Source organism: Rhinopithecus roxellana, chromosome 13 (assembly GCF_007565055.1).
Source record: "Rhinopithecus roxellana isolate Shanxi Qingling chromosome 13, ASM756505v1, whole genome shotgun sequence".
Lineage (NCBI taxonomy): Eukaryota > Metazoa > Chordata > Mammalia > Primates > Cercopithecidae > Rhinopithecus > Rhinopithecus roxellana.
Genome location: NC_044561.1, coordinates 103,354,815 through 103,382,542, shown reverse-complemented (window position 1 = coordinate 103,382,542; position 27,728 = coordinate 103,354,815). Strand labels below are relative to the sequence as shown.

The window sequence follows — 27,728 nt, the reverse complement described above, 5'->3', positions numbered from 1 at the left end:
CCCGCCCCTTATCTTAAGACGAAGTTCATTGCCACCACATCTTCTGCAAGGCCCAGCTGGGGACCCCGAGATACTGGCAAAAAAGCAAATGTAAATCCAGCTTTATCGGTAAAAAAGGAACAGCAGATTTAACTGGAAATTCCCACCTGGCCCAACAGCACCAACCAGAAAGAAGGGAAGAAGAGAGGAAAAAACTGCAGGAAGGAGAGAAAGGAGGGAGGGAGGGAGAGGAGGAAGGAGGGAGGGAGGGAGGGAGGGAAAGAAAGAGGGAGGAAGGGTACAGGGAGCAGGGAGACAGTAGATCAGGGTCTGAATGGAGACTTGGTCCTGGAAGTAAATGATCCAAGGCTCCAGGTGCTGGTGAGAGAGCAGGAGGGGAGGGCAGCCCATGGCACTGCCATCTAGAAGGGTAGCGGCTCTTCCACAGGAATGTTGAGGATGACATCCACGTCTGGGGTGCACCTGGTGGGAGGCAGCACAGAGGGCCATGAGAGACCAGAGGTGGGGGTGTGGGAGCACCCGCTCAGGGGAGCCCTGCTCTTTAGAACTCTGGTACTTACTTGGGTTGGGGGGCAATCCCAAAATACAATCTGTGACCTATCTGTGACCTCAAAGCCCAAATGTGCATACACAAGCATGAACACACACACACACACACATCAAAAATGGAAAATAAATTAGTTTGGCAGGATGAATGTTCCCCAGACAAGTCTGAGGTCAAGAGGCAGCAGGAACTCAGCTCTGAAATGCTGGGGGCCCTCAAGACAATCACTGGCTTTGGAGTGAGGATGACAGATTTGATAACTTGACTCCGTGTCACCTTGAGCAAGCTATTTCTACTCTCCCAGCCTCACTCCTTCAGTTGGCACTTAAATGAAAAGCACTCTTGAAGTGCCAGACCCCAGGTGAGCCTCAGTTTCCTCATCTCTCAAATGGGGTTAATATCCTAACCTCAGTTGGCCGAGCACAGTGGCTCACGCCTGTAAATCTCAGCACTTTGGGGGGCCGAGGTGGGCGGATCACAAGGTGAGGAGATCGAGATCATCCTGGCTAACCCAGTGAAACCCCCTCTCTACTAAAAATACAAAAAAATTAGCTGGACGTGGTAGCAGGCGCCTGTAGTCCCAGCTACTCAGGAGGCTGAGGCAGGAGAATGGCATGAACCCAGGAGGTGAATGGAGCTTGCAGTGAGCCAAGATTGCGCCACTGCACTCCAGCCTGGGTGACAAAGCAAGATTCCGTCAAAAAAAAAAAAAAAAAAAAAAAAAAAAAACCTAACCTCAGTCATTGGTGGAAAGATTAATTAAATGAGACCATGCCAGCATATAATAAGTGTTCAGTGAATGACAGGCATTACTATTTCCATGAAAGTAGCAAGAGAGGGCCGGGCGCAGTGGCTCAAGCCTGTAATCCCAGCACTTTGGGAGGCCGAGACGGGCGGATCACGAGGTCAGGAGTTCGAGACCATCCTGGTGAACACGGTGAAACCCCGTCTCTACTAAAAAATACAAAAACTAGCCGGGCGAGGTGGCGGCGCCTGTAGTCCCAGCTACTCAGGAGGCTGAGGCAGGAGAATGGCGTAAACCCGGGAAGCGGAGCTTGCAGTGAGCTAAGATCCGGCCACTGCACTCCAGCCTGGGTGACAGAGCAAGACTCCGTCTAAAAAAAAAAAAAAAAAAAAAGTAGCAAGAGAGATGGATTCCCATCAGCAATATATTCCCCATCGCAGGGACCAGCACAAATATTTAAGAGGTTGAAGGATTATACTCTCTTTCACTCTTTCTCTCTTCCAAGGAGACCATCCTCTCTCATAGTTTCAATAATCTACTGATACACATGAAGTATTTAGGCAGGAAATGTCAGGATACTTGCAATTTACAATACTATTCACCAAAAAAAAAAAAAAAAAAAGAATGAACATGAAACCAATATGGGGAAAAAAAAAACAATTTCTAAATCTAGATGGGTAAAACTGGCTATTCATTATATCATTCTTTTCTTTATATTTGAAATTTTTCATAATAATAGTTTTATAAAAAAGTGCATCTCTATGCTGGCAACACCTAAATTTCTACTTCCAGCCAATATCTGTCCTCTGAGGTCTACACTTATCTTGTCAATTGCCCACCCAATGACTCCACCTTGATATCTCATGTAAACCAAACTTACAGTCCAAGTCAACTGTATGGTTTTTTGTTTTGTTTTGTTTTGAGACATGGTCTCACTCGGTCACCGAAGCTGGAATGCAGTAGTGCGATCACAGCTCACTGTAGCCTGGAACTCCTCAATCGATCCTCCTGCCTCCCAAATAGCTGGGACCACAGGCATGTGCCACCACATCTGGCTAATTTTTTTTTATTTTTTGTAGAGATGGAGGTCTCCGGCCACTGCACTCCAGCCTGGGCGGCAGAGCAAGACTCCGTCTCAAAAAAAAAAAAAAAAAAAAAGAGATGGAGGTCTCACTATGTTGTCCCCTGGTCTCGAACTCCCAGCCTCAAGCGATCCTTCTTCCTCAGCCTCCTAAAGCACTGGGATTACAGGTGTGAGCCACTATGCCTGCCTCCACGTAAACTTTTGACTGTGCCTACATACACATCCCTCACCCCATCCCAGCCTTCCCAATCTCTGCATTTGACACCACTACCACCCCATTACAAAAGTCAAGAGCCCAGGGGTTATTCTTGATATCTCCCTTTCCTGTACTTCCCAAGTCATACAAGTCCTTCTTACCTTCCTAAATATTTCTACAATCCATCTATTTCTCCCACCTCTTCTGCCACACACTGGGCCAGGCCACTCCTCATGTTCCCCTGGACAACTGCCCTCACACCCAGTAGAATTCCAGCTGCCACTCTGGCTGCTTGTCAATCTCATCCCCCTGCTCTTTTATTTTCTTTTAAGAAAGAGTCTTGCTCTATTACGCAGGCGGGAGTGCAGTAGCACCATCTTGGCTCACTGCAACCTCTGCCTCTAGGACTCAAGCAATCCTCCTGCCTCAGCCTTCCATGTAGCTGGGACTACAGGCACACACCACCATGCCTGGCTAATTTTTGTATTTTTTGTAGAGATGGGGTTTCACCATGTTGCCCAAGCTGGTCTCGAACTCCTGGACTCAAGCAATCCTCCCACCTTGGCCTCCCAAAATGCTGAGATTACAGGCATGAGCCACCACACCTAGCCCACCATGCTCTTTTCAAATTGACTTTATCGGAATAGAAATCTGCTCATGTCACCACGTGGCTTAAGATCCTTTGCTTCTGGGATCAGGCAGAAAATCTGGCCCTACAGGGCACTGCACGGAGGTCCCTGGGGCTGAGTTGCCCTGTTCCCTTCCCGCCACTCTCCCTGTCACTCTGCATTCCAACCACACTGGCTTCACCAGCTCCGTGTCAATGCCAAGTTCCTTCCAACCACAGCTCCTTCACAGTTCAAGGCTCAACATGTGGTTGGTTCATAGAGCAGTAGCATAAGCATCACCCGGGAGCTTCTTAGAAATGCAGAATCAGGCTGGGCGTGGTGGCTCACACCTGTAATCCCAGCACTTTGGGAGGCCAAGGCAGGTGGATCATTTGAGGTCAGGAGTTCGAGACCAGCCTGGCAAACATGGTAAAACCCCATCTCTACTAAAGATAAAAAAATTAACCAGGCATGGTGGTGTACACCTGTAATCCCAGCTACTCAGGAGGCTGAGACAAGAGAATCACTTGAACTCAGGAGGTGGAGGTTGCAGTGAGCTGAGATGGCGCCACTGCACTTCAGCCTGGGAGACAGAGTGAGACCGAGTGAGACTCTGTCTCAAAAAAAAAAAAAGAAAGAAAGAAAGAAAGAAATGCAGAATCGTGAGCCCAACTGAGACCTACTGACTTGGAATCTGCTTTTTAACATGATCTCCAGATGTTTCCTGGGCATGTTCCAGTTAGAGATGCTCTGGTTAACAGCGTGCCATTTCCACTTTTGAGGAGTGAAACTCTGCTTCTTTACTCCTAGTGTTCCCTTCCGTGTGGAAGGGCATCCATGAGTGTATTGCTCCTGGCCTCTCTCTGCCCCTTCATATTCTGCTTTTGGAAAGGGGGTATGACCACCGGAATGGTGAGTGTGAGGAGAGGAAGGGGACACAGGGAGCCCAGTCCCTTCCTCTCTCAGCAGCGGGCAACCCAAAAGGACTCCACTCTTCTCTACCCCAAGGCCTGGCTCCACGTGGGTCCAGCTCCACCACGACTGGGTAGTTCAATTTGCCTAATTCTGGGTTCACTATTCAGAGACCCACATGCCTAGAAATATAAGCCACAGTCTCTAAAATCAGCTTCACCCGAACAAAGGTGATAACCTGGCCCGCATGCACCTTACCCCTTTCAATCTCATTCACTGTGTTCAGAGCTCAGGTAAAGACAACAGATGACTATTTACTACATCCCCTGGAGACTCTAGCACCACTCCCTAGAATTGCTCTTCCTTCAGCTCCCCCATCAGTCTCCTTTGCCTAGTGAGTTTCTATGCATCCTTCAGGCCTCAGTTCAAATGTCACATCCTCAGGAAAACCTTCTTGACTGCCCAGACTCACTGTCCTGAGTTGCTTTTTTGTCTTTTGAGATGGAGTCTCACTCTGTCGCTCAGACTGGAATGCAGTGGCACAATGTCGGCTCACTGCAACCTCTGCCTTCCAAGTTCAAGCAATTCTCCTGCCTCAGCCTCCCAAGCAGCTGGGACTACAGGCACCCGTCAACATGCCTGGCTAATTTTTGTATTTTTAGTAGAGTCGATGTTTCACCAACTTGGCCAGGCTGGTCTTGAACTCCTGACCTCATGATCCACCCACCTCGGCCTCCCAAAGTGCTGAGATTACAGGCATGAGCCACCGCACCCGGCCCCTAAGAGTCACTTTCACAGCGGCATATGGTACTCTACTCCACAGCTCCAGGCTCCGCTGCAACTCCACAGTTACTTGTGGCTCATTATCGACTCACGTCCAGTTCCCTCTTTGGCTCCATGAGGGCAGGGCCAAGAACTGTTTTCATTCACACGGTGCCTGGCATTCAGAGGCACTTCATAAATCCAATAGCATTTTGTTTTGGGGTATTTTTTTTAGAAATAGAAGAAAAGGAAGAGATGGCAATAGGAGAGTAGAAGGAAGGAAAAGGATAGGAGGGAGAGACAGATACAGATGAAGAAGAAAAATTAAAGAATTTGCAAATGCTAGGCTCTGCCACACATGGTCCTGTGGTGTCATCACGGAGAGGTAAGCCTGGGGGACCCCCAATCCAATCGCAGAGGGCTTGCCCCAAGGGAGGGTAGGCAAAGAATTGGTTTCTGCGGCCCAAAAACCTGCCAAGTGAAGAGGACATCCTTCTCTCCTTGTGGAGTGTCTTCCAGGCTATTCTTCCCTGAAGCCAACCACTCCACTCAACTCTGCCTTCCTCAAGAACCCAGAAGTGGAGGGCTGCACCCACTTGGTTGATACATGGAATCTGGGAACTACAAGAGCCCTTAGAGATTACACAACCCAGCCTGCTGTGTACAGATGGGAATCGGAGGCCTCTGCAGAGATGGGAAAGGTAACATCTGCCCCTGGTCAGTGGCAGATCCAAGGTGGAAACCTAGGCCCCTCCCTCCCTGTACAGGGTTCTGCCATCCACACCAGGCTGCCTTCCCCAAGAACAGAGAGCCTCTGTGAGGTCAGAGTGTGGCTGGTTTAAGAGGCAGTGGCAAAAAGATCACATACTTGGGTCTCCGTAGCAGAACATCCTCAAACACGACCTCTCGGGGTTCCCGGGTCTGGGCTTGGAGCTCTTCCACCTCGGCCCTTAATACGGGCATGTTCTCCTCAAACTGGTCAATAAACTGAGAGGAAAGGCATAGCAGGGGAGAAGGGAGAAGCCAAATGCCCCCCAACCAAAGGGAGAAAGGTCAAAATGAACAAGGAGCAAAGCTATCTGGGGAAATGGTATGGGCTCTGTTACTGGGACTTGCTGGACTCCAGAGAGGGGACCTCCCCATGCAGGGTGGGGCTGGCTTCCAAGTGAGTGACAATATTTAGTGGTGCTGAAACAGGTGAGGGATCATGGAGAATGGAGACAGGTTACAAACTGGCGGAGAATGCTCAATCATGGGAATAAATGGAGGCTGGCAGAAATAGCGAAGGGCATGCACATTAAAAACCGATGAAGAGGCAAGATAATGAAAATTAATTCAAGAAGGCAGTGATGGTGAAGTTCATTAACACTGATAATGGGTGGTGGGCAGTGACAAGAATCAAGGGGTAAAGATGCATGGTGGCTAATGGCTGAATAGGTGATTTGATGATGTTGCAAATGGTTCATAGCCAGCGATGCAGGCTAACGAGGCAAGGCCTAGGTCGGTGTCAATCACCTTCCCAGATGAAAGACAAGTGACAGTAACGGCACCGGCAAGGAGGCAGGCCAACACCAGAGTCAGAGACCTCCTGAGCGCCAGATCAGGAGAAGCCTGACCCATTCCCACAGGCCGTGGGGACTGCCCACCCACTGCTCCCCTACAGGGACCACCACCTTCCTCGCCCACGCACTTCTCTGAACCTTTGCATGCATTTCAGGAAGTCCTGGCTTTCCCACATCTTCTGTAGGAGAGCCTCCTCATAGGGACGCTGGGTTTCCTGTGGAGGAAGAAGAGGTCTGACCCCCAGGTGCCTCTTCCTGGGCAGCAAAACATGGTAGAGACCAATAGGGCTGCAGTGGGCCTGGAGGCAGAGGATGGGGAAGAAGGCGGGGTGGGAGTGGGACCTGGATTCCCCCCACCTCCCACACAGCAACTGGCTACTCACTGCCACCACAGAACTCAGAATTTTTTTCTTCTTCTTCTGAATCTTGTCAGACAAGGATTCCAGCACCTTTCTGCGCATCTCACTGAGGTCATCCAGCTCATCCTGGGATCCAGCAGAAGGGTGTTGGCCACCAGCCAGGACTTCCACACAGTCTGGTGGGGGAGGGGCAGGGGGTCCCCTACCTGCTGGCTGTCCTTATCCTGCTGCAGCTGGCGCACAAGGGTGGAGATCTGGACAGACTTGATGGAATACTCATGGTCCATGTAAGTGCTCAGGAAGTTCACTTCCTCCTGGGTCTTCTCAGTCTTGGCATTCAGCTGCTCTGCCTGCTGCTCTAGATCTGGGGAGAGGTTAGGGAGGTCGGCAGGGACAGGAGGCAAGACCTTCCCTCAAGCACCTGGGCCCCAGGAGGCCCAGGAGGCAAGGTCTCCTTGGCCAATAACTGGGGTCTGGGCTGAGGCGAGCTCACACAGGGCAGGGAGGTGGTTAAAAGATAAGGCTCTAGAGGGTTTTCCACCCCTGCAGGAGAAGAGGCAATGCTGGGTAGGAAAAAGGAAGGGAATTGGTGCACAATCCCTAGACTAGTCCCCACTCTGCCACTGACTTGCAGTGTGGCCCTCGCCAAGACTGTCCCTCTCCAGACTTCACTCTCCTCAAAGACACACTCAAGGAAGTGAGACCAGGCAGATGGGGTGACAGTGGCTCCCAAGACACAACCAATGGCAGGAATAAGGCAGAGTCTATCCTGTCTTCCTCCAGAGAGAGATCTCCAATGTCTGGGGTTGCCTGATCCACTGCCCCTCTGCTCAGCAGCTGTGTAGTCTGCTCAGGGAAAAGGAACCACAGGCCAGGCAGGATGGAAGCCAGGAGACCTAGGTTCTAGCCCAGCCACTGACTCCCAGAAGGACCTTGGCAGGAAACGGAGCCAGGCTAGGGTTGGATTCTGGCTCCTAGCTATAAAACCTTCCACAAGCTACTTCACCTCTCTTAGTCTCGGTTTCCTCACCTGTAAAAAGGACAGCTTCCCTGCCTCCAGGGAGTTGCAATGACTGGGTGTGTGCCTGTAACAATGCAGACATTGGTCCAGACCCAGACATGGGGCCTGGAAAGACCTAAGTGCTGGGTAAGTAGGCTATTCGCTCTGTATCTTAGCCTTCCCATCTGCCTAGAAGAGAGACGATGGGGCTGAGGGTTTCTGAATGTCACGTACAAGATGAATGCTGTGCTGCTAACCTCCCCAAGGTGCCACCGGGAGGGTCAAGGAATTCGCCCAGGGATTCTTACAGCTCATCTTGCATTTCTTCTTTTCTTCCCACTCCTGAAGCTCAGACTTCAATTGCTGCAGCCTCTTCTTGTTTGAATACTCCAAGATGTCGATGATGGTCTGCGGGAGGGGCGGGGTCAACTCACCCGCAGGCTCTGCTGGCTCTCAGAAGCCACCACCCAGCACTTCCTCAGAGGAGTCCCAAATCCCAACCTCACTCCCAGAAACCTGACCAGAGGCTAATCGGGATAATAACAGAGTCCACCCTGAGGATTGTTGTAAGGACTATATAAATACATACAGATCGCTTGCTATTATAAGTAGAGGTGTTAGCAAATGCTGGTGGTGGTAGCAGCTACCTCTTGCACGGGTACAATATGTGCCAGGTAAATCCCCTCTGGGACCGGTGCTATTGTGCCGCATTTCACAGAGCTCAGGGAGGCAAAGTTAACTCAAAGTCTCCTGGCTAGTGAGTGCTGGCGCGTTGGGATGAAACTCCTATCTTGGTCCTCTTGCAAAGCCCAGGTGAGGGGAGTGAAGGTTGAAGAAATGCGTCTTCCAGTTGGAGGAAGCAGCATGTGCAATGGGCAAGGAAGGGCAGGAGAGGGCGCGCGAGCACGTGGAGGGAGGGAAGGAGGGCGAGCGGATGCCGCGGGCACTGCCGGCACCGAGGGCAGAGGCGCGGGTCTCACCGCCAGGATGTCCTGCTGCTGCAGCAGAGCCCGCGCGTTCAGGGTCGTGCTGTTCTCCATGTCCTGGATGGTCTCGATCAGCTCCTCGTTGAGCTTGGTGAGGAAGTCCTCATGGCTTTGGAGCTCTCGCAGAGCGGTCCTCCCGTTCCTGAGCATCATCTGCGGGCGGACGGAAGAGTAGAGAGGCGGCGCTGCGCCCTGCCCGGCCGGAGCCCCCAAAAGCCCTCCGGACCGCCTCCCCAACCCCGCCAGACTCCCGCCCCCTTGCGGCCTTCTGCTGGTAAATGCGGCCCAAGCTGGGCGGCGGTTCCCCATTGTCTGCGCCGCCCAGGAGCTCCGGGACTCTCCTCAGTTCGGAAACGCACGTGTACCCATCATTTCACGTCCCTGAGGTGCGGGTGCATCTTACAGTTGGTGGCATGTCACCATATAATAAACAAATATATTAGTGGGTAAAGATGTGCCTTAATATCAATGGCTTCTCAGAATCAATGAAATATATAAATAATAATAAGGGCCGGGCAGGGTGCCTCACATCTGTAATTCCAGCACTTTGGGAGGCCAAGGTGGGCCGATCACGAGGTCAGGAGTTCGAGACCAGCCTGACCAACATGGTGAAACTCCGTCTCTACTAACAATACAAAACTTAGGCGAGCATGGAGGCGCATGCCTGTAATCCCAGCTACTGGGGGTGCTGAGGCAGGAGAATCGCTTGAACCTGGAAGGCGGAGGTTGCAGTGAGCCGAGATCGTGCCACTGCACTCCAGCCTGGGTGACAGAGGAAGATTCCATCCCAACAATAGTAACAAACGCCCCAGGTAGGTAAGAAGGTGGCAGAGCGACCACCATGTCTGGAGGAGAAGCAGAGGAGGCAATGTGGATGATAAACGTCAGCATTTCCTGGCAGACCGTGGAGCTAATGAGTACTCTCATTTCACGTAACAGCCCCCTATGGAACAAGGAGGGTCTGAGAGTTAAGTGACTCCCCTAAGGTTACACCCAGCAGGTGCATAAAATCTACAGTAACAATTAACAATTGTTGAGGCCCCTCTTCATGCCAGGCCAGTTGCCGTGCCTTGCTCCACAGGTGGCACATGGTATCGGTTCACCTGCCAACAGCTCTACGTTTACTAACTCTGTGTTGCTGATTAAGTGGAGGCTCACAGAGTTTAATGACTTGCCCAGTGTCACACAGTCACGAAGTGGCAGGGCTGGAACTGGAAAGCCAGACTTCTGAGTCCCAATGTCTGTCTTTCCACTATGCTAAAACAAGAACTGGGTAGCCTTAAAACTGCAAGGCATGGCTGAAACACGTAGCGACTAAGACTTGGATGTTGAACCTAGACACACCTTGGTTCAAATCCCAGCTCAGCCACTTACCATCTAAAAGAATCTGGACAAGTTAGTTAATGTCTCAGAGCCTCCTTATATTCATTCTAAAGGTAAGGAAACTAATACCTGTTTTAGAGAACCGCCGTAAAATATAAATGAGATTGGACAGGTCCGGTGGCTCACGCCTGTAATTCCAACAATTTGGGAGGCCCAGGTGGGAGGATCACTCAAGGCCAGGAGTTCAAGACCAGCCTGGGCAACATAGTGAGACCTCATGTCTACAAAAAATAAACAAAATTAGCTGGGCGTGGTGGTGTACGCCCACAGTCCTAGCTACTCAGGAGGCTGAGGTGGGAGGAATGTTTGAGCCCAGAAGATCGAGGCTGCAGTGTTGAGATTGCGCCACCACACTCCAGCCCAGGTAACAGAGCAAGAGCTTGTCTCAAAAAGCAAATAAATAAATAAATAAAATTTTAAAAAATTAAAATTTAGCTGGGCATGGTGGTGTGCACCTATAGTCCTAGCTACTTGGGAGGCTGAGGCAGGAGGATCTCTTGAGCCCAGGAGTTTACGGCTGCAGTGAGCTATGATTGTGCCATTGCACTTCAGCCTGGGTGACAGAGCAAGACCCTGTCTTTAAAAAAAAACAAAGAATAAATAAATAAATGAGATGAAATTTACAATCAAGCTGCTTAGTGAGAGTGCACTCATACGCACTCAGTGAACAATAGGTGATACTTCTGGCTCTAACCCTCTACCCCTGCCATAAATATTTGCTCTTTTATTTGTTCCTGTTCTTCCTCATTTCTCTATCCTTTACTAAAAACTACCCCTTCCTACCCCTCAGCTCCTTTATTTCTCATATAACAGTAATCATGCCGATGTATTGAGCGCTTACTATGCGGCTGATACTGTGCTAAGCACTTCATATGCACTGCAGCACATCAGCACATCACCCTCACAGCAACCCTAAGAGATGGGCACTATTATTAGGCCAACTTTATAAAAGCAGACAGCAGTCAGGCACAGTGGTTCACGCCTGTAATCCCAGCACTTTGGAAGAGCAAGGTGAAAGGACTACTTGAGCCCAGGAGTTAGAGCCTGGGCAACAAAGGGAGATCCCATCTCTACAAGAATTAGCTGGGCATGGTAGTGCATGCCTATAGTCCCAGCTACTCTGAGAGGCTGAGGTGGGAGGATCACTTGGGCTTGGAAAGTCCAGGCTGCAGTGAGCCATGATCATGCCACTGCCTTCCAGCCTGGATGACACAGCGAGACCCTGTCTCAATCAATCAATGTGGATACTAAGGATTAAATTCAGTGACTTATCCAAGGTCACACATAGCAGAGCTGTCATCCTTGAAGTCCGGGCTCCTAGCCACTCCACTATCTTGTCTCCACATCACCAGACCAAAATACCCAGAAGTATCTTGTGAAAAACGTTATTCTCCAAGTCCTGGGCCCACTGAAACAGCAGCACTAGGGTTTCAGTTCAAATGTCACCCACCTTAGCTTCTCATTAGCACCCTACCTAAAACAATTACTGCCACACTCTCCTCCGTGCCTCTAGCCCCCAACCTTATTCTTAGACTTCTCTTTGGCTCTTATCATCACTTCAAATATCTTTCTCTTGTTGATTGTCAGTCTCCCCCATCCAATAGAATGTAAGTTCCCTAATATCAGAGGCCACATCACTGGTGAATCCTCCCACTCAGAACAGAACCTGGCACATGGTAGGTGCTCAATCGATATTTGTTGATTCACTAAATGAATGAAAGATGGTAAGAGACAGTATTAAGAACTGGACTGGTTAGGAGCACAAGTTTTAGAGCCAAATTGTCTAGGTTTAGCTTCTTTTTTTTTTTTTTTTTTTTTTTTTTTTTTTTTTTTTATTTTATTTTTTTTTTTTTTTGAGACGGAGTCTTGCTCTGCCGCCCAGGCTGGAGTGCAGTGGCCGGCTCTCAGCTCACTGCAAGCTCCGCCTCCCGGGTTGACGCCATTCTCCTGTCTCAGCCTCCCGAGTAGCTGGGACTACAGGCGCCCGCCTCGTCGCCCGGCTGGTTTTTTGTATTTTTTTAGTAGAGACGGGGTTTCACCGTATTAGCCAGGATGGTCTCGATCTCCTGACCTCGTGATCCGCCCGTCTCGGCCTCCCAAAGTGCTGGGATTACAGGCTTGAGCCACCGCGCCCGGCCTAGGTTTAGCTTCTATATCAATCAAAAACACATAAACCCCTCTAAAGTTAGGATAAAAATAACAGAAATGGCCGGGCACAGTGGCTCACACCTGTAATCTCAGCACTTTGGGAGGCCAAGGCGGGCAGATCACCTGAGGTCAGGAGTTGGAGACCAGCCTGGCCAACATGGTGAAACCCCGTCTCTACTAACAATACAAAAAATTAGCTGGGCGTGGTGGTGGGTGCCTGTAATCCCAGCAACTCAGGAGGCTGAGGCAGGAGACTTGCTCAAACCTGGGAGGTGGAGGTTGCAGTGACCTGAGATCTTGCCACTGCACTCCAGCCTGGGCGACAGAGTGAAACTCTGTCTCAAAAAAAAATAAAAATAAAAATAACAGAAATATGAGTTCCTCCTTTAAGAATACTGGGCCACCTCTAAACCATTTTGCAAGATAAAAGGTTAAAGGGGAAAAAAAAACATTTCAAAGCAAATTGTATTTTCCCTTGTTCTTTTTTTTCTTTTTTTTTTTTTTTTTTTGAGACGGAGTCTTGCTCTGTCTCCTGGGCTGGAGTGCAGTGGCCGGATCTCAGCTCACTGCAAGCTCCGCCTCCCGGGTTCACGCCATTCTCCTGCCTCAGCCTCTGGAGTAGCTGGGACTACAGGCGCCCGCCACCTCGCCCGGCTAGTTTTCCCTTGTTCTTTATATAGTAGTCATTGTTCATTGAGCTATTAAAAACTTTCTTGAAGAATTATTATATAGTATTTTGTAGTCTTTATAATACTTAGTATTTTACTTTCTGCTATGTATGCTAAGGACTCGTCTTCCTTTAGGCATTTCAAATACTTTGAAACATTGTTCAGATAATTACAGAAGCCATAAAACAACCTATAGTAAGGTAATTAATTACTTATAATTGCATCGATTGATGTGAATAAAAAATTAATTGTCAGTTTCTAAGGCTTGCTTCAAAGTACACTATATGAAAGTTTAATTTACTGGAATTTTTTATTTTGTTTGGTTTTTTTGAGATGGAGTCTCACTCTGTCCTCCAGGTTGGAGTGCAGTGGCACCATCTCAGCTCATTGCAACCCTGCCTCCCAGGTTCAAGCGAGTCTCCTGCCTCAGCCTCCCGAGTAGTTGGAACTACAGGTGTGTGCCACCATACCCAGCTAATTTTTGTAGTTTGAGTAGAAATGGGGTTTCACCATGTTGGCCAGGCTGGTCTCGAACTCTGACCTCAAATGATCCACCCACCTAGACCTCGCAAAGTGCTGGGATTACAGGCATGAGCCACCAGACCCGGCCAAGTTACTGGAAATTTTAAGATAAAGAAGCCACTAGATCGTGTTCCTAATGCAACAAAATAACAAGCAATTCTGATAATTTCTTGAGTCTTAAATAGAACAGCAAATGCTTTGTATAACTGGCTTTGACCCCTGATCCGGCCATTTCCTGACTGTGTGACCTGGTGCACGTCATGTATCTCCCTGCACCTCAGTTTCCCTGTTTGTAAAATAGGAACGAGGATAAGCGTGCTCGCACGGTTCCTGTGAGGAAGCAATGAGTCAAGTCTGGCACCCACAAAGTTCTCAGCACATGTTTGCTAGAGCCATCATCCCCATCCCCGCCCTGGGCCCAGTGTCCAGGGAAGATGTGCCTCATACCTTCATTAACCAGATTTTGGCCTGCATCTTCCCAGGGTTCAACTTCCGCCTTCTATGTAGTTCTCGTGGATTCTTCGGCTGGTGGCTTGTCATCACTGTAGTGGGCTTGGAGTGGAACACTAGGGGTAGACAGGAAAGGACAGAGAGAGAGTAAGGGTACAGGCTGGCCTGAGGCCAGGTTCCCGGGAGTGCACCTTTAATGAGAGGCGGGCCAGGCCCCAGCTCCACCCTCTGGCTGCCTTATACTGTGACACTAGACTGAGAGTGAAATTCATACCCTTCATTAAGCTCCCAGGACCTACTCTGGGCCTCGATATAAGGGAGGGACAAGCCCAGGTGAAAGAAGTAACTATGAGCATGGGCAGAGGGGAGGGCGGGGCAGCCAGGAACCCCGCTCCCAACTGTCCAGTCAGAAAGAGAGTCGGGAACTCCCACTCCTCGTGTCTTTCCAGTAGCTGCTGCAGCACAGGACGGCAGAATGACCAGAGTCTAGCAGGCCTGAATCCAAATCCCTGCTGTCCCACCAACGTGGCTGACAGAAGGCCTGATGGGGTAGGGGTTAAGAACAAGAACTAATGAGCCAGACAGTCTAAGTTTAAATCCAGGCTCTTGGTCAGGCATGGTGGCTCACGCCTATAATCTCAACACTTTGGGAGGCCAAGGCGGGAGGATCACCTGTGGTCAAGAGTTCAAGACGAGCCCGGCCAACATGGTGAAACCCTGTCTCTACTAAACATACAACAAATTAGATGGACATGATGGTGGGTGCCTGTAATCCCAGCTACTTGGGAAGCTGAGGCAAGAGAATCGTTTGAACTCAGGAGATAGAGGTTGCAGTGGTGCGAGATCGCACTCCAGCCTGGGCGACAGACAGAGACTCCATCTTAAAAATATATATATATAATCATAAAAAATAATTTTTTTAAAAATCCAGGCTCTGCCTTCTACTAGCTGTGTGACCTTGAGCAAGTCAAATGACCTCTGTGTCCCTCCATAATCATCATGCCTACCTCGTAGGGTCTTCGTGAAGATGAACGAAGAAGTTACTATACCTTAAAAGTGTTTGGAATAGTGCCTGATGTATATTCAGTGCTGGATACGCATTACCAGTTGTGACTCTTACTTCTGGTGACCTGAGAAGTGAGACCTCAACACCAGACAAAGGCACAGCGGCTATGCAAAACTCCAACTGGCTGTCTCTGAAACACTCTAAGAGCTGTGGTTCTGCCAGATAGGGAGTATAGGCATCTGGGGGGCATATTCTTAGAATCCCTGTTTTCTCTCCGCCTGTCATGCAATGACATGAGACAAATCACCTAGGTGGATCCAGCTCTACTCTCAGTCCCCACCGAAATCCCTGCTTCAGGTACAACCCAGCTCATCTGGGAAAGATATTAATCTCTTTAATAGATCAATGTCCTTCATCTTGAGAAATGGTGGCATTAACTATGGAGATGATTAAGTAAATTAATTTTGTGTTTAATTTATAAATTACCTGTATATATCCGGTTTTTAGTTGTATTGTATAAGAGAGAATGATTAATAGGTTAATCTTGTGATTCTAATTTTAAAAGTGTAAGTGGGATTCTGATTTAGATTTAAGTTGAAAGGTTTAAGGCACTCTTATTAAATATGTATAAATGACTTTTATTATTTAAGAGAACATAAGATGACCTATATTAATTATTATTATTTTTTTTTTTTTGAGGAGGAGTCTGGCTCTGTTGCCCAGGCTGGAGTTCAATGGCGAGATCTCGGCTCACTGCAACTTCTGCCTCCCAGGTTCAAGCAATTCTCCTGCCTCAGTCTCCCCAATAGTGGGATAACAGGCGCCCACCACACCCGGCTAATTTTTTTATTTTTAGTAGAGACGGGGTTTCGTCATGTTGGCCAGGCTGGTCTTGAACTCCTGACCTCAGGTGATTCAGCTGCCTCAGACTCCCAAAGTGCTGGGATTACAGGTGTGAGCCACCGCGCCTGGTCAGATTACCCATATTTAGAAGTTTAAGTATTAGATATACAAGAATTATGTAAATACCCAATGGGTTTTTGTTAATCAGACAAGTGAACTATTTGAAAATGAAAATGAATACGTTAAATTTTAAGATGTGGCTTAAAAGGTTTAGGAGAATTTAATTAACCAAGTTCCAAAACCCCCTTACAAGTATTTATAAAAATTGTAAGATTCTTAAGTTGAATTTAAATGCTTACGGAAGATTTGCACTTTTAATAATGAGTATTTATTTTCATTATTGGTAGTAGCCCTGATTTATCTTTTTTTAAAATTCAACCTTTTATTTCAAGATAGCTCAGATTCACAAGCAGTTTTAAGAAATAATACAGAGGGGGCCGGGTGCAGTGGCTCACGCCTGTAATCCCAACACTTTGGGAGGCCAAGGCGGGCGGATCACAAGGTCAGGAGATTGAGACCAGCCTGGCTAACACGGTGAAACCCTGTCTCTACTAAAAATACAAAAAAACTAGCTGGGCATGGTGGGAGGGCGGCGCCTGTAGTCCCAGCTACTTAGGAGGCTGAGGCAGGAGAATGGCGTGAACCCAGGAGGTGGAGCTTGCAGTGAGCCAAGATCGTGCCACTGCACTCCAGCGTGGGGAACAGAGCGAGACTCCGCCTCCAAAAAAAGAAAGAAAGAAAGAATACAGAAGGGCTGGCTGTGGTGGCTCATACCTGTAATCCCAGCAGTTTGGGAGGCTGAGACAGGTGGATCACCTCAGGTTACGAGTTCAAGACTAGCCTGACCAACATGGGGAAACCCCATCTCTACTAAAAATACAAAAAATAGCCAGGTGTGGTTGCGCACGCCTGTAATCCCAGCTACTTGGGAGGCTGAGGCAGGGGAATCGCTTGAACCTGGGAGTTGGAGGTTGCAGTGAGCTGAGATCACACCACTGCACTCCAGGCTGGGTGTGAGAGAGAGAGAGACTCTGTGTGAAAAAAAAGAAAGGAAAGGAGAGGGGAGGGGAGGGGAGGGGAGGGAAAGGGAAAGGAAAAGGAAAAGGAAAAGGAAAGGAAAAAGGAAAGGAAAGGAAACAGAGGGAGTCTATGTACCCTTTGCCCAGTTTTTCCCAATGTCAACATCCTGCAAAAGTACAGTACAATATCACAACCAGGATATTGACATTAAGATGGGCAAGATATAGAACTTTTCCATAACCACAAGGATCCTGCCTGTTGCCTTTTACAACCACACCCACTTCCCTCCCCTTACCACCCTCCTCACAACTCTGGCCTAACCCCTGCAATCACTAATCTGTTCTCCATTTCTACAATTTTGTGATTCCCAGAAGGTTATATAAATGGAATCATCCAGTATGTAACTGTTGGGATTGACTTTTTTTTTTTTTTTTTTTGAGACAGAGTCTTGCTCTGTTGCCCAGGCTGGAGTGCAGTGGCCGGATCTCAGCTCACTGCAAGCTCCGCCTCCCGGGTTCATGCCATTCTCCTGTCTCAGCCTCCTGAGTTCATGCCATTCTCCTGTCTCAGCCTCCCGAGTAGCTGGGACTACAGGCGCCCGCCACCTCGCCTGGCTAGTTTTTTGTATTTTTTATTAGACACAGGGTTTCACCGTGTTAGCCAGGATGGTCTCGATCTCCTGACCTCGTGATCCGCCCGTCTCGGCCTCCCAAAGTGCTGGGATTACAGGCTTGAGCCACCGCACCCGGCCGGGATTGACTTTTTTTACTTGGCATAATTCTCTGGAGATTCATCCAAGTTGTTGAATATATCAGTAGTTCTTTCCTGTTTATTGCTATATAGTTTTCCATGGTATGGAAAGCACCATAGCTTGTTTAAACATTCACCCATTGAGGGACTTCAAGGTTGTTTCCAGTTTTGAGGTATTATGAACAGGGCTGCTATGAACATTCACATACTGGCTTTTGTGTGAATGTAAGTTTTCATTTCTCTGGAATAAATGCCCAAGAGTAAAACTGCTGGGTCAGATTACTAGGAAGTGCATGTTTAATGTTGTTAGAGACTGCCACACTAGTTTCCAGAGAGGCTGCATCATTTTACGTTCCCACCAGCAATTGCGCACAATCTGATTTCTCCTCTTTGCTAGCATTTGGTGCTATCACTATTTTTTTATTTTAGCCATTTCGACAGGTATGCAGTGATATCTCACTGTGGCTTAATTTGCATTACCCCAGTGGCTAATGACGTTGAACATCTTTTTAATGTGCTTATTTGACATCTGTATATCTGCTCTGGTGAAATGTCTCTTCATGTCTTTTTCCCATTGCCTAACTGAATTGTCTGTTTCATTGTTGGGTTTTTAGAGTTACTGAGATATTGTACATAGTAGTCCTTTGTCAGATACATGGTTTGCAAATATTTTCTCCAAATATTATCTCTTGTCTTTTCATCCTCTTAAAAAGGTCTTTCATAAGCCGGGTGTGGTGGCTCCCGGCTATAATCTCAGCACTTTGGGAGGCTGAGGCGGGCAGATTACTTGAGGTCATGAGTTCGAGACCAGCCTGTCTCTACTAAAAATACAAAAATTAGCCGGGCATGGTGGAACACGCCTGCAGTCCAGCTACTCCGGAGGCTGAGGCAGAAGAATCACTTGAACCCGGGAGGCAGAGTTTGCAGTGAGCTGCACTCCAGCCTGGGCAACAAAGCGAGACTCTTTCTCAAAAAAAAAAAAAAGTTCTTTCACAGAACAAAATTTTTAATTTTGATGCAGTCCAATTCATCTATTTTTCTTTTATGGGTCAAGCTTTTGGTGTGATATCTAAGAACGCTTCACTTGGCCCTAGGCCCCAAAGGTTTTTCTATCCTGTTTTTTCTAAAAGTTTTTCAGTTTCACATTTTACATTTAATTTCTATTTTATTTTATCTTTGAGCTAATTTTTATATTTGTTGTTAAACCTAAATTTTTTTTTTTTTTTTTTTTTTTTTTTTTTTTTGCCTATGGATGTCCTATTGCTCCAGCGCCACCCATAGAAAAGGCTTTCTTCCTCCATTGAATTGTTTTTCCACTTTCTGAAAAACCCATTGGGAATATTTGTACAGATTTATTCCCGTTTCCTCACTGGGAAGTGCTGGCAGTGTCCAGCAGGGAGCTGATCCTTCATTCCCTGCTTGGTGGTGCTGATTCCAAAACTGGGATAGTGCCGGCAGGAATGAGTGGGGAGGTCATCTTCTAATCCCTACCTGGCAGAAGAAGGTAGTGCTCTGACTCTCTCTAGGGTAGTGTCAACAGAGTCCGACAGTGACAAGATTTCATGAAGTGTCATGAGGTGGGACTCGTCACCTCTGGACTTCACTCAACTCCCCCAGCCTACCTATGTCAGTAGAGCCTGGTGGGAGCCTGAGCCTATATCCCTACCCAGCATCAGTGAGGTAAAATAAGGTGGTGAGATGCAGGGCAACTTGGCATTCTACTCTCCCATCTCCTTTTTGTGTTTCAGTGTTGCCCACAGGGGAGCTGATCTAACATTACTTACTTGGAGGCAATGAGGTGGTATGAGTGATTTTATACATAGGTGTATACATAAGTATGCTATATTGTCTATGAAGTTCATTTCAGGATACCAAAGAAATATTACAAAATATTTGCTATTAATTCTTACAACAATCCTATGCAGTATTAGCATCCCCATTTCACAAATGAGAAAACCAAGGCTCAGAGAGATGAATGATTTTTCCAAGTGAGTAAATGGCAGAGTCAAAATCTGACCCCATGTCTGCCTGAGCCTGACCCAAGGCCTCAGAACTCCCCTGTAAAGCATGATAATGATGTGGCAGAGATTATTCTATGAGTTCACCAAATCTTGTTTTCTTTTCTTCCTGGAAAAACAGAAGGACTACATTTCCCACCTTCCCTTGTGGTTAGCAGAGGTCATGTGGCTAAATTATGGCCCCTGAAACATGAGTAGGAGTAACATCTGTCACTTCAAATCTGGACCCCCCCCCCCAAAATAATGCCCACATAATTGTCCATGTTCTTATTCTTCTCTTCCCTCTATGCCAGCTGAGTGCAAAAGTATCCAGCAGAAGACTTCGAGACCTTACAAAATATCAGATCCACAAGGTCAAAGGAACCTGGATCCCTGAATGACCATGTGGAACAGAATCCCTCCTTCCTCAGATCCACAAATGTACTGTGACATAAATGAGATGTAAACTTCTATATCAATACTTGCAATTTGGGCATTGTGTATTATATCAGTTAGCCTACCATAATATAAGTGATGTCACCAAGAGCCAAGAGCAGCCACTCTATCCTGTCTCCAACCTCCACACCAGCTCCCAGGTGCCTCCACCCACCTGGTTGGACCCTAGTCAAAGTCTTCATTTTGCTTGTATGAAGGCTGTTGGCTTGTTGGACTGGAGGCAGAGTAGATGGCTTGGTTTCCTGCTTGGACTGCTGCCATGGAACATAATCCTACAAAATAAACAAGCAGTCACATAGCACCATGAGTTCATATCCCAGCTGCACCCTTTTCAGATATCTGCAACCTCAAGCAAGTGACTTGACCTCCCTGAGCCTCGATTTTCTCATCTGTAAAGTGGATCTAATAATAAAACCTACTTCTGCCAGTTGGCACAAGAATTCCGAGAGATATTTATGAAGCATGTGGTAAGTGCTCCATAAATGTTAGCTATCACTTTTTTTTTTATCAGCCAGCCAGAATTTACTAAGCACATCCAGGCTGTGAGGTGCTAAGAACTGTGAGAAACAGAAGGCATGGAAAAGACGCAACATCCACCCTCAGGAAACCAGAGTAGCAATCAGATGAATAAGAGAGCAGCATAATACACCCTTACATTCTGATAAGACAGTGAGAGGAGAAAAACGAGGTTCTGAGGTTTGCTCTGGCTCCCACAGCAAAGTGTGTGACCCGGCTGGGACTGGAATTCGGGTCTCCAGTCTATATCCATGGAGCAGTCACGACCGTGAGAGTGGAGGGCAGGTGGACTGCAGGGCCAGCGAGCCTCCCACCCCAGCCCTAGTCCCTCAAGACTCACCGGAACCTGGAACTCGTGGACTGTGGAGTGAGTCCCAGAGTGGTTGAGTCTGGAAAGAGTTGGGAAGGGAAAGAACTTCCATTATCCCCAACCCAAGGGGCAGCAAGCAGCAACTCGAAACAGGATTGGAGTCTTAAACCAGAAACTGCAGTTCACCGGGTAGAATAGCGCCGCGGGAGTGGGGCGGGGCCAAAGAGATGTGGGCGGGGAGAGGGCGGGATCAGAAGACCGAGGGCCGACCTCTAGGCGAGGGCGGGACAGCGGCGGGGTGTGAAGTACTCATGCGCATTCCGCCTTTCTTCCTTTTTTTTTTTTTTTTTTTTAACCTACTTTTGTAAGACATGCGCCATTGGGGAAGACAAGCTACCAGTCTGTGAGACACTGATCTTCTAGAATAACTACTCGGCTTTTCCAACTTCCTTGTCTCAGTGTAGATCGCGCAGTAACCCAGGCCACACAAAGGTCCGGACACCCGTTGCTTTCGCCAGCGTCTCGGTCTCCAAGGAAACGTGACGCCAGGCTACCGAGCGCCTAGAGGGACTAACCTCTCAAGGCAAAATCTAGTTCGGCCCTCTTTTCAATTTTCAAATTCCCTTCAGTTTGCTCTGCCCATAATCCTAAAATATTATATCATATTTCTCCACTCTCATCAAACTTCCACCACTTCCTTCGCCATCTTCACTCTTGACTAATGAGTTTGCTTCCAATTTTACTAAGGAAATTTTGGGAATCGGTAAACCCACTAGTTCACAGCACCATTTACTCGCCTACTTGCCTCCCTCCTGTAACTACATATAAACTGCCTACTAAGACCAATTCCTACATTTGTGCACCGAATCCTATCCTCTCACATTTTCTCAAGGATATTGGCCGAGCAGTTCTCCCCGTTTTTTCTTCCTCTTTTCCCTCTCCTTTGTATCATCAGTATACCAACGTATTTTTAAATTTCTTCTATTTAAAAAGCTTGACCACAGCCGGACACGGTGGGTCATGCATATAAGCATGAGAGCACTTTGGGTGGGAGGCCAGAGGTGGGAAGATCGCTTGAGCCAGAAAGGTCCAGGCTGCAGTGAGCCATGATCCAGCCACTGCATTCCAGCCTGGTTGACAGAGCAAGACCCTGTCTGTAAATAAACAAACAAACCACTTCCCCTCCAGTCAGCTCTCATGTCTGCTTCATTTTAAAGCAAAACTCCTAGGTTTGCCTATTCTGTTTCCCATTGTTTTCCCTCCACTCAATCAGGCTTTCACTCTCCACTGAAACTGCCCTCATCAACATCATTGGTGACCTCTACTTTGCTAAACCCTATGGTCACTTCTAGGTCCTCCCCTTATTTGGCCTGTCTGCAGCATTTGACACAACAGATCACTCCCTCCCCTGAAACACTTTCTTAGTATCCAGGAAACCACTCTTCAGTTGTTTCCTGCCTCCTTTTCAGCCTCCTTTGCTGATTCCTCCTCTTCTCCCTTTATTATTGTAGTATCCCAGGACTCAGTCCCAGCCCCCTCTCTTCCAGTCTCATGGTTTTGAATACCATCTGTACCCAGATGCCTCTCAGACTCGTCTCCAGCCTCCCCCTGAATTCCAGTCATATAATAATGTGCAATATTTTTCCAGAAACATTTTTCCCAAACTCAAAATAGGGCAACTCTCTTCTTGGAATCATCCTTAACTCATCTCTCATCCCACGTCCATCAGCAGATCCTGTTGCAATAACTTCAACATATATCTGGAATAGGACCACACACACACACACACACACACACACACACACACACCTCTTTCCTTTTGTACCCCAACTAAAGTACTAGCTGCCACCTTTGCCCTACACACCAGATTTGCTAGTTAGAGCAAGGATTTAAAAGTGAATTCCAGTTTAAAAGATAATTGGGAGGGAACAATAATTTTAAATCACTTAAACTTCAATAGGGGAACATTACTACAGAATACCATGTCAGAGCTCCCAACCTTTTCTGCCTCTTAAAAATCACAGGAGAATGTGTTTAAGTGCACTGTGGTAAATAGAAGCAGCCTCTAGGATAAAAAGCAATTAGCCCGGGTACTCTGGCTATTCAGGCCCCTCCTGGCTGACCCTAGAGCTAAGGGAAACCCTATGTTGGGTACCCTCATTTGCAGAGCACACCATATGACAGCATTCTTGCTGGGAAACTCTATACCAGGAAACCATTAAAAAGTAAAAGATAAAGGCTGGGCGCGGTGGCTCACACCTGTAATCCCAGCACTTTGGGAGGCCGAGGCGGATGGATCACCTGAGGTCAGAAGTTCGAGACCATACTGGCCAACATGATGAAACCCCATCTCTACTAAAAATACAAAATAGGATTAGCCAGGAGTGGTGGCGGGTGCCTGTAATCCCAGCTACTTGGGAGGCTGAGGCAGGAGAATCACTTGAAACAGGGAGGCTGATGTTGCAGTGAGCCAAGATCGTGCCACGGCACTCCAGCCTGGGCAACAATAACGAAACTCCATCTCAAAAAAAAGAAAAAAAAAAAGTAAAAGATAGGAATACATGACAGATCCAGGTAGTGACTTACTCAACAGCCATTCCTCCCTGTCATCACAGCTATTGGATCCTGATCTTGTCCATGTATGCACTTGCCTTAAGGGAGGCAGGCACCAGGCCCAACCCTAGTCCTAGTCCCAGCTTCCATAGTCATGACTGTTGAGGCTGGGCTTGGTGGGCCAATTTCCCTTTCCAGTTAGAGATGGAGTCATAGACACATGATGAAAGTCTGGCCAAGGAGACAGAATGAGAAATCTACTCAGAGGCTTTTGGGAAAGGTTTTCATCACACTTTTTAAAAAAGGCATTGCAGAAAAACATTCCTTCGTCTGCTGGTAGACATTGTCATATCTGTGTGGGATTCCTGGAATTGTGGAACTGTGAGGGGAGTTGGCCAAAGAGGATATACTGTGAATGGTAGAGAGGAAAATGTAAAAACCTTCTTCCTTGATAGCACTGTCGAGCCATTAAATTAACCAACCCTAGCTTGGCACAATAGTATCTGCCTATAATCCCAGCTACTTGGGAAGCTGAAGCAGGAGGATTGCTTGAGGCCAGGCATTTGAGATCAGTCTGGACAACATAATGAGACCACATCTCAGAAAAAAAAAAAAAAATTTTTTTTGTTTTAATTAGCCAGATGTGATGATGTGCACCTGTAGTCTCAGCTACTTGGGAGGCTGTGGTGGGAGGATTGCTTGAGCCCATGAATTTGAGACTGCAGTGACCTATGATTGTGCCACCGCATGCCAGTCTGGGCAACAGAGTAAGATTCTGTCTCTAAAAGAAATTAATTAATTAAATTAACCTGTCACCTATCTAGAAATTACTTGAGATTAAATAAGAAATCACATTACTGGGTGAGCAAATTTGAGTTGAGTTTTCTGGTACTTGCAGACCAAAAGCATTTTACTGAAATCTGCATCTAGAGGAACAACAAGATAGAAGGAACCTGGGTCCCTGACAACCTTGCAGGAGACAGTCACCTAACTGTCCTTACTGCCTGCCAAATTCTGAGCTGCTTCATCAAAGAGAAATAAACCTCCACCTTGTCTGAGACCCTGTATTTGAGAGTCCCTTTGTCATAGTATCTTAACCTGTACCTTGATTAACACAAATAAGAGCTTGTCCACTGTCACACAGCCTTCCTCATCAGACGTGCTGACCCCAGCATGGACACCCACTGAGAGCTGCCTGTGCCCCACATCTCAGGTGCTTAACCAGTAATATTACTGCCTCCCACTTCAATTTTTTTTTTTTTTTTTTTTTTTTTTTTTTTTTTTTTTTTTTTTTTTTTTTGAGACAGAGTTTTGCTCTTGTTGCCCAGACTGGAGTGCAATGGCGTGATCTTGGCTCATCACAACCTCTGCCTCCCCAGCTCAAGCGATTCTCCTGCCTCAGCCTCCCGAGTAGCTGGGACTACAGGCATGCGCCACCATGCCCGGCAAATTTTGTATTTTTAGTAGAGACGGGGGTTTCTCTATGTTGGTCAGGCTGGTCTCGAACTCCCGACTTCAGGTGACCCGCCCGCCTCAGCCTCCCAAAGTGCTAGGATTACAGGCGTGAGCCACCGCATCTGGCCCCACTTCAAATTTTAAAATAAATACACAAAAATATTTGCAAAAATGCTGCCACTTTAATCAAAGCCAAAACACACTTGAGGGGCCACCGACAATCACTTGTAACAAAACTGTTGGAACTGGAACTGAATAAGATGGAGTCCATTTGCACTTACACCTGTTCAGGTGGCATTTCTGTGTTCATGAACACCTGATGGAACTTCCTGCCCCCAGCATAGATGGGCAAGACGAACTGGCCTTTCCTTCCTGTACATGTGAGGTGATAAATGTGGTAGAGGGCCTCTCAGGCCTGCTTGGCTCCAGGCTCAGCAACAGCAACCTGGGCTCTCATTCCATCAACATCTTGCTGAGAGGTGGACTAGGCTGAGCAGGCAATCTCAGGTTTCCATCCATGTCATTGGATGTGCTGACTTTGTGGCAAATGTGCACACCATCCTAAACCCACAATCCCTACCGTCGTCACTGGGTAAGATGCCATGGTTCTTGTGGAGACACCTGCTACACTCAACATAACAAGATCCTAGACATTCCTTCTTATCAACTGCACAGCACTCCAGAGCTGCCTGCTCTTCCATCCTAAGACCCCCCCACCCCCCACTGAATTCACTGCTAGGCCCCAGCACACTGTTGTCTTCCTGCTGTGCATGGATGCTGCTCTTCAGCTGTCCTTGTGCCTTCTTGTAATCCTATTCAGTCCTGATTGTGAGCACAATTTCATCCCATAACTTGGAGGTGGCCAGGCCAACCTTGACTTTGCTGTTAAACATGGCTTCGTGGGGGCTGTGGCAGATAACCCTGTGGTAAGCCGAGTTTTTCATCATCTGAATGAACTACAGATCCTGAAGCCAATGATGTGTGTCATTGGTCTGTATCCAGGTAGTCAGCATGTAGTGTGTGTACTGGGTTGAATAGTATTTCCAAAAAATACATACCATTCCCAGAACCTTATTTGGAAATAGAGTTGTTGCAGATGTAATTAGTTAAGATGAGGTCGGCCGGGCGCGGTGGCTCAAGCCTGTAATCCCAGCACTTTGGGAAGCCGAGACGGGCGGATCACGAGGTCAGGAGATCGAGACCATCCTGGCTAACACGGTGAAACCCCGTCTCTACTAAAAACTACAAAAAACTAGCCGGGCGACGTGGCGGCGCCTGTAGTCCCAGCTACTCGGGAGGCTGAGACAGGAGAATGGTGTGAACCCGGGAGGCGGAGCTTGCAGTGAGCTGAGATCCGGCCACAGCACTCCAGCCTGGGTGACAGAGCGAGACTCCGTCTCAAAAAAAAAAAAAAAAAAAAAAAAAAAAAAAAAGATGAGGTCGTACTGGAGTGGGCCCTTAAAAGACTGGTGCCATTATGAGAAGAAGAGAAGACACACAGAGGCAAACACAGTGAGAATGCCTTCTGATGACACGGGCAGAGATTAGAGTGATGCATCTACAAGTCAAGGAATGCTGGCAACACCAGAAGCTAAGGGAAAGGCATGGAACAGATTTTCCCCTAGAGCCTTCAGAGAGAACATGGCCCTGCTTACACCTGGATTTCAGACTTTCAGCCTCTAGAACTGTGAGATAATAAATTCCTGTTGCTTTAAACCACTCAGTTTATAGCAGGGGTCCCCAACCTTTTTGGCACCAGGGACCGGTTTCACAGAAGATGATTTTTCCATGGACGGGGCTCGAGGGTGGTTTCGGGATGAAACTGTTCCACCTCAGATCATCAAGTATTAAATTCTCATTAGGAGCATGCAACCTAGATCCCTCGCATGTGCAGTTCACAATGGGGCTTCCACTTCTATGAGAATCTAATGCCACTGCTGATCTGACAGGAGGAAGAGCTCAGGTGGTAATGCTCGCTTGCCTGCCACTCACCTCCTGCTGTGTGGCCTGCTTCCTAATGGGTAGACCCAGGGGTTGGGGACCCCTGGTTTATAGTTTGTTGTTATAGCAGCCCTAGGAAACTAATACAGTCTGCATGATTCCATTGACTACCACCACAGAGCTCTGTCCCTGTTCATGAACCATCTTCAGCTGAGTTAGCTCCCCGACCATCTGGATGAAGAAATACCCTCAGTGGTGTCTGCAAGAAACTGGGGGCCCTGAAGAGTGAAGATGTCCTACAGGATGTCCTCCTGGAGGCACCTAGAGGTCAGAGGATATAAGACAAACTTGGTCGGCCGGGGGTGGTGGTTCACGCCTGTAATCCCAGCACTTTGGGATGCCGAGGCGGGTGGATCATGAGGTCAGGAGATCGAGACCATCCTGGCTAACATGGTGAAACCCTGTCTCTACTAAAATTACAAAAAATTTAGCCAGGAATGGTGGTGGGCACCTGTAGTCCCAGTGACTCGGGAGGCTGAGGCAGGAGAATGGCGTGAACCCGGAAGGTGGAGCTTGCAGTGAGCCGAGATCGCGCCACTGCACTCCAGCCTGGGCGACAGAGCTAGACTCCATCTCAAAAAAAAAAAAAAAGACAAACTTGGTCAAGTGGTCCTGAAGAGCCAGAATAAATGTGCACAGCCTGGCAGGATTTGTTTGCATGCTGATGAACTAGACTTGGTATCTGCTGCTGAGCACCTTGGAAACCAATCAGCTTGGACATCAAGCCACAGTTAACAAGGTGTTCCTTTGCTGGCAGAGTCTGCAGAGTCAGGTAGAAGCTGCTGCTATCACAGGAGATGTCCTTGCAACTGTGCTCCATCTCCTTCCCCAT

The 27,728-nt window shown here is 47.8% G+C and overlaps 1 protein-coding gene across 1 annotated transcript; it reads right to left on the bottom strand.

The window, feature by feature from the left end:
* Positions 1 to 401: 401 nt before the first annotated feature.
* Positions 402 to 27,728, bottom strand: C13H20orf96 (chromosome 13 C20orf96 homolog). The gene is made up of 12 exons (XM_030915343.1): positions 27,593 to 27,728; positions 25,177 to 25,267; positions 20,918 to 20,966; positions 20,216 to 20,333; positions 13,927 to 14,045; positions 8,753 to 8,911; positions 8,081 to 8,180; positions 6,979 to 7,136; positions 6,797 to 6,898; positions 6,542 to 6,628; positions 5,720 to 5,838; positions 402 to 462 (listed from the first exon to the last, which is right to left on the bottom strand). Exons 1-12 carry the CDS (start codon positions 27,726 to 27,728, stop codon positions 402 to 404), a joined length of 1,299 nt encoding a protein of 432 aa, XP_030771203.1.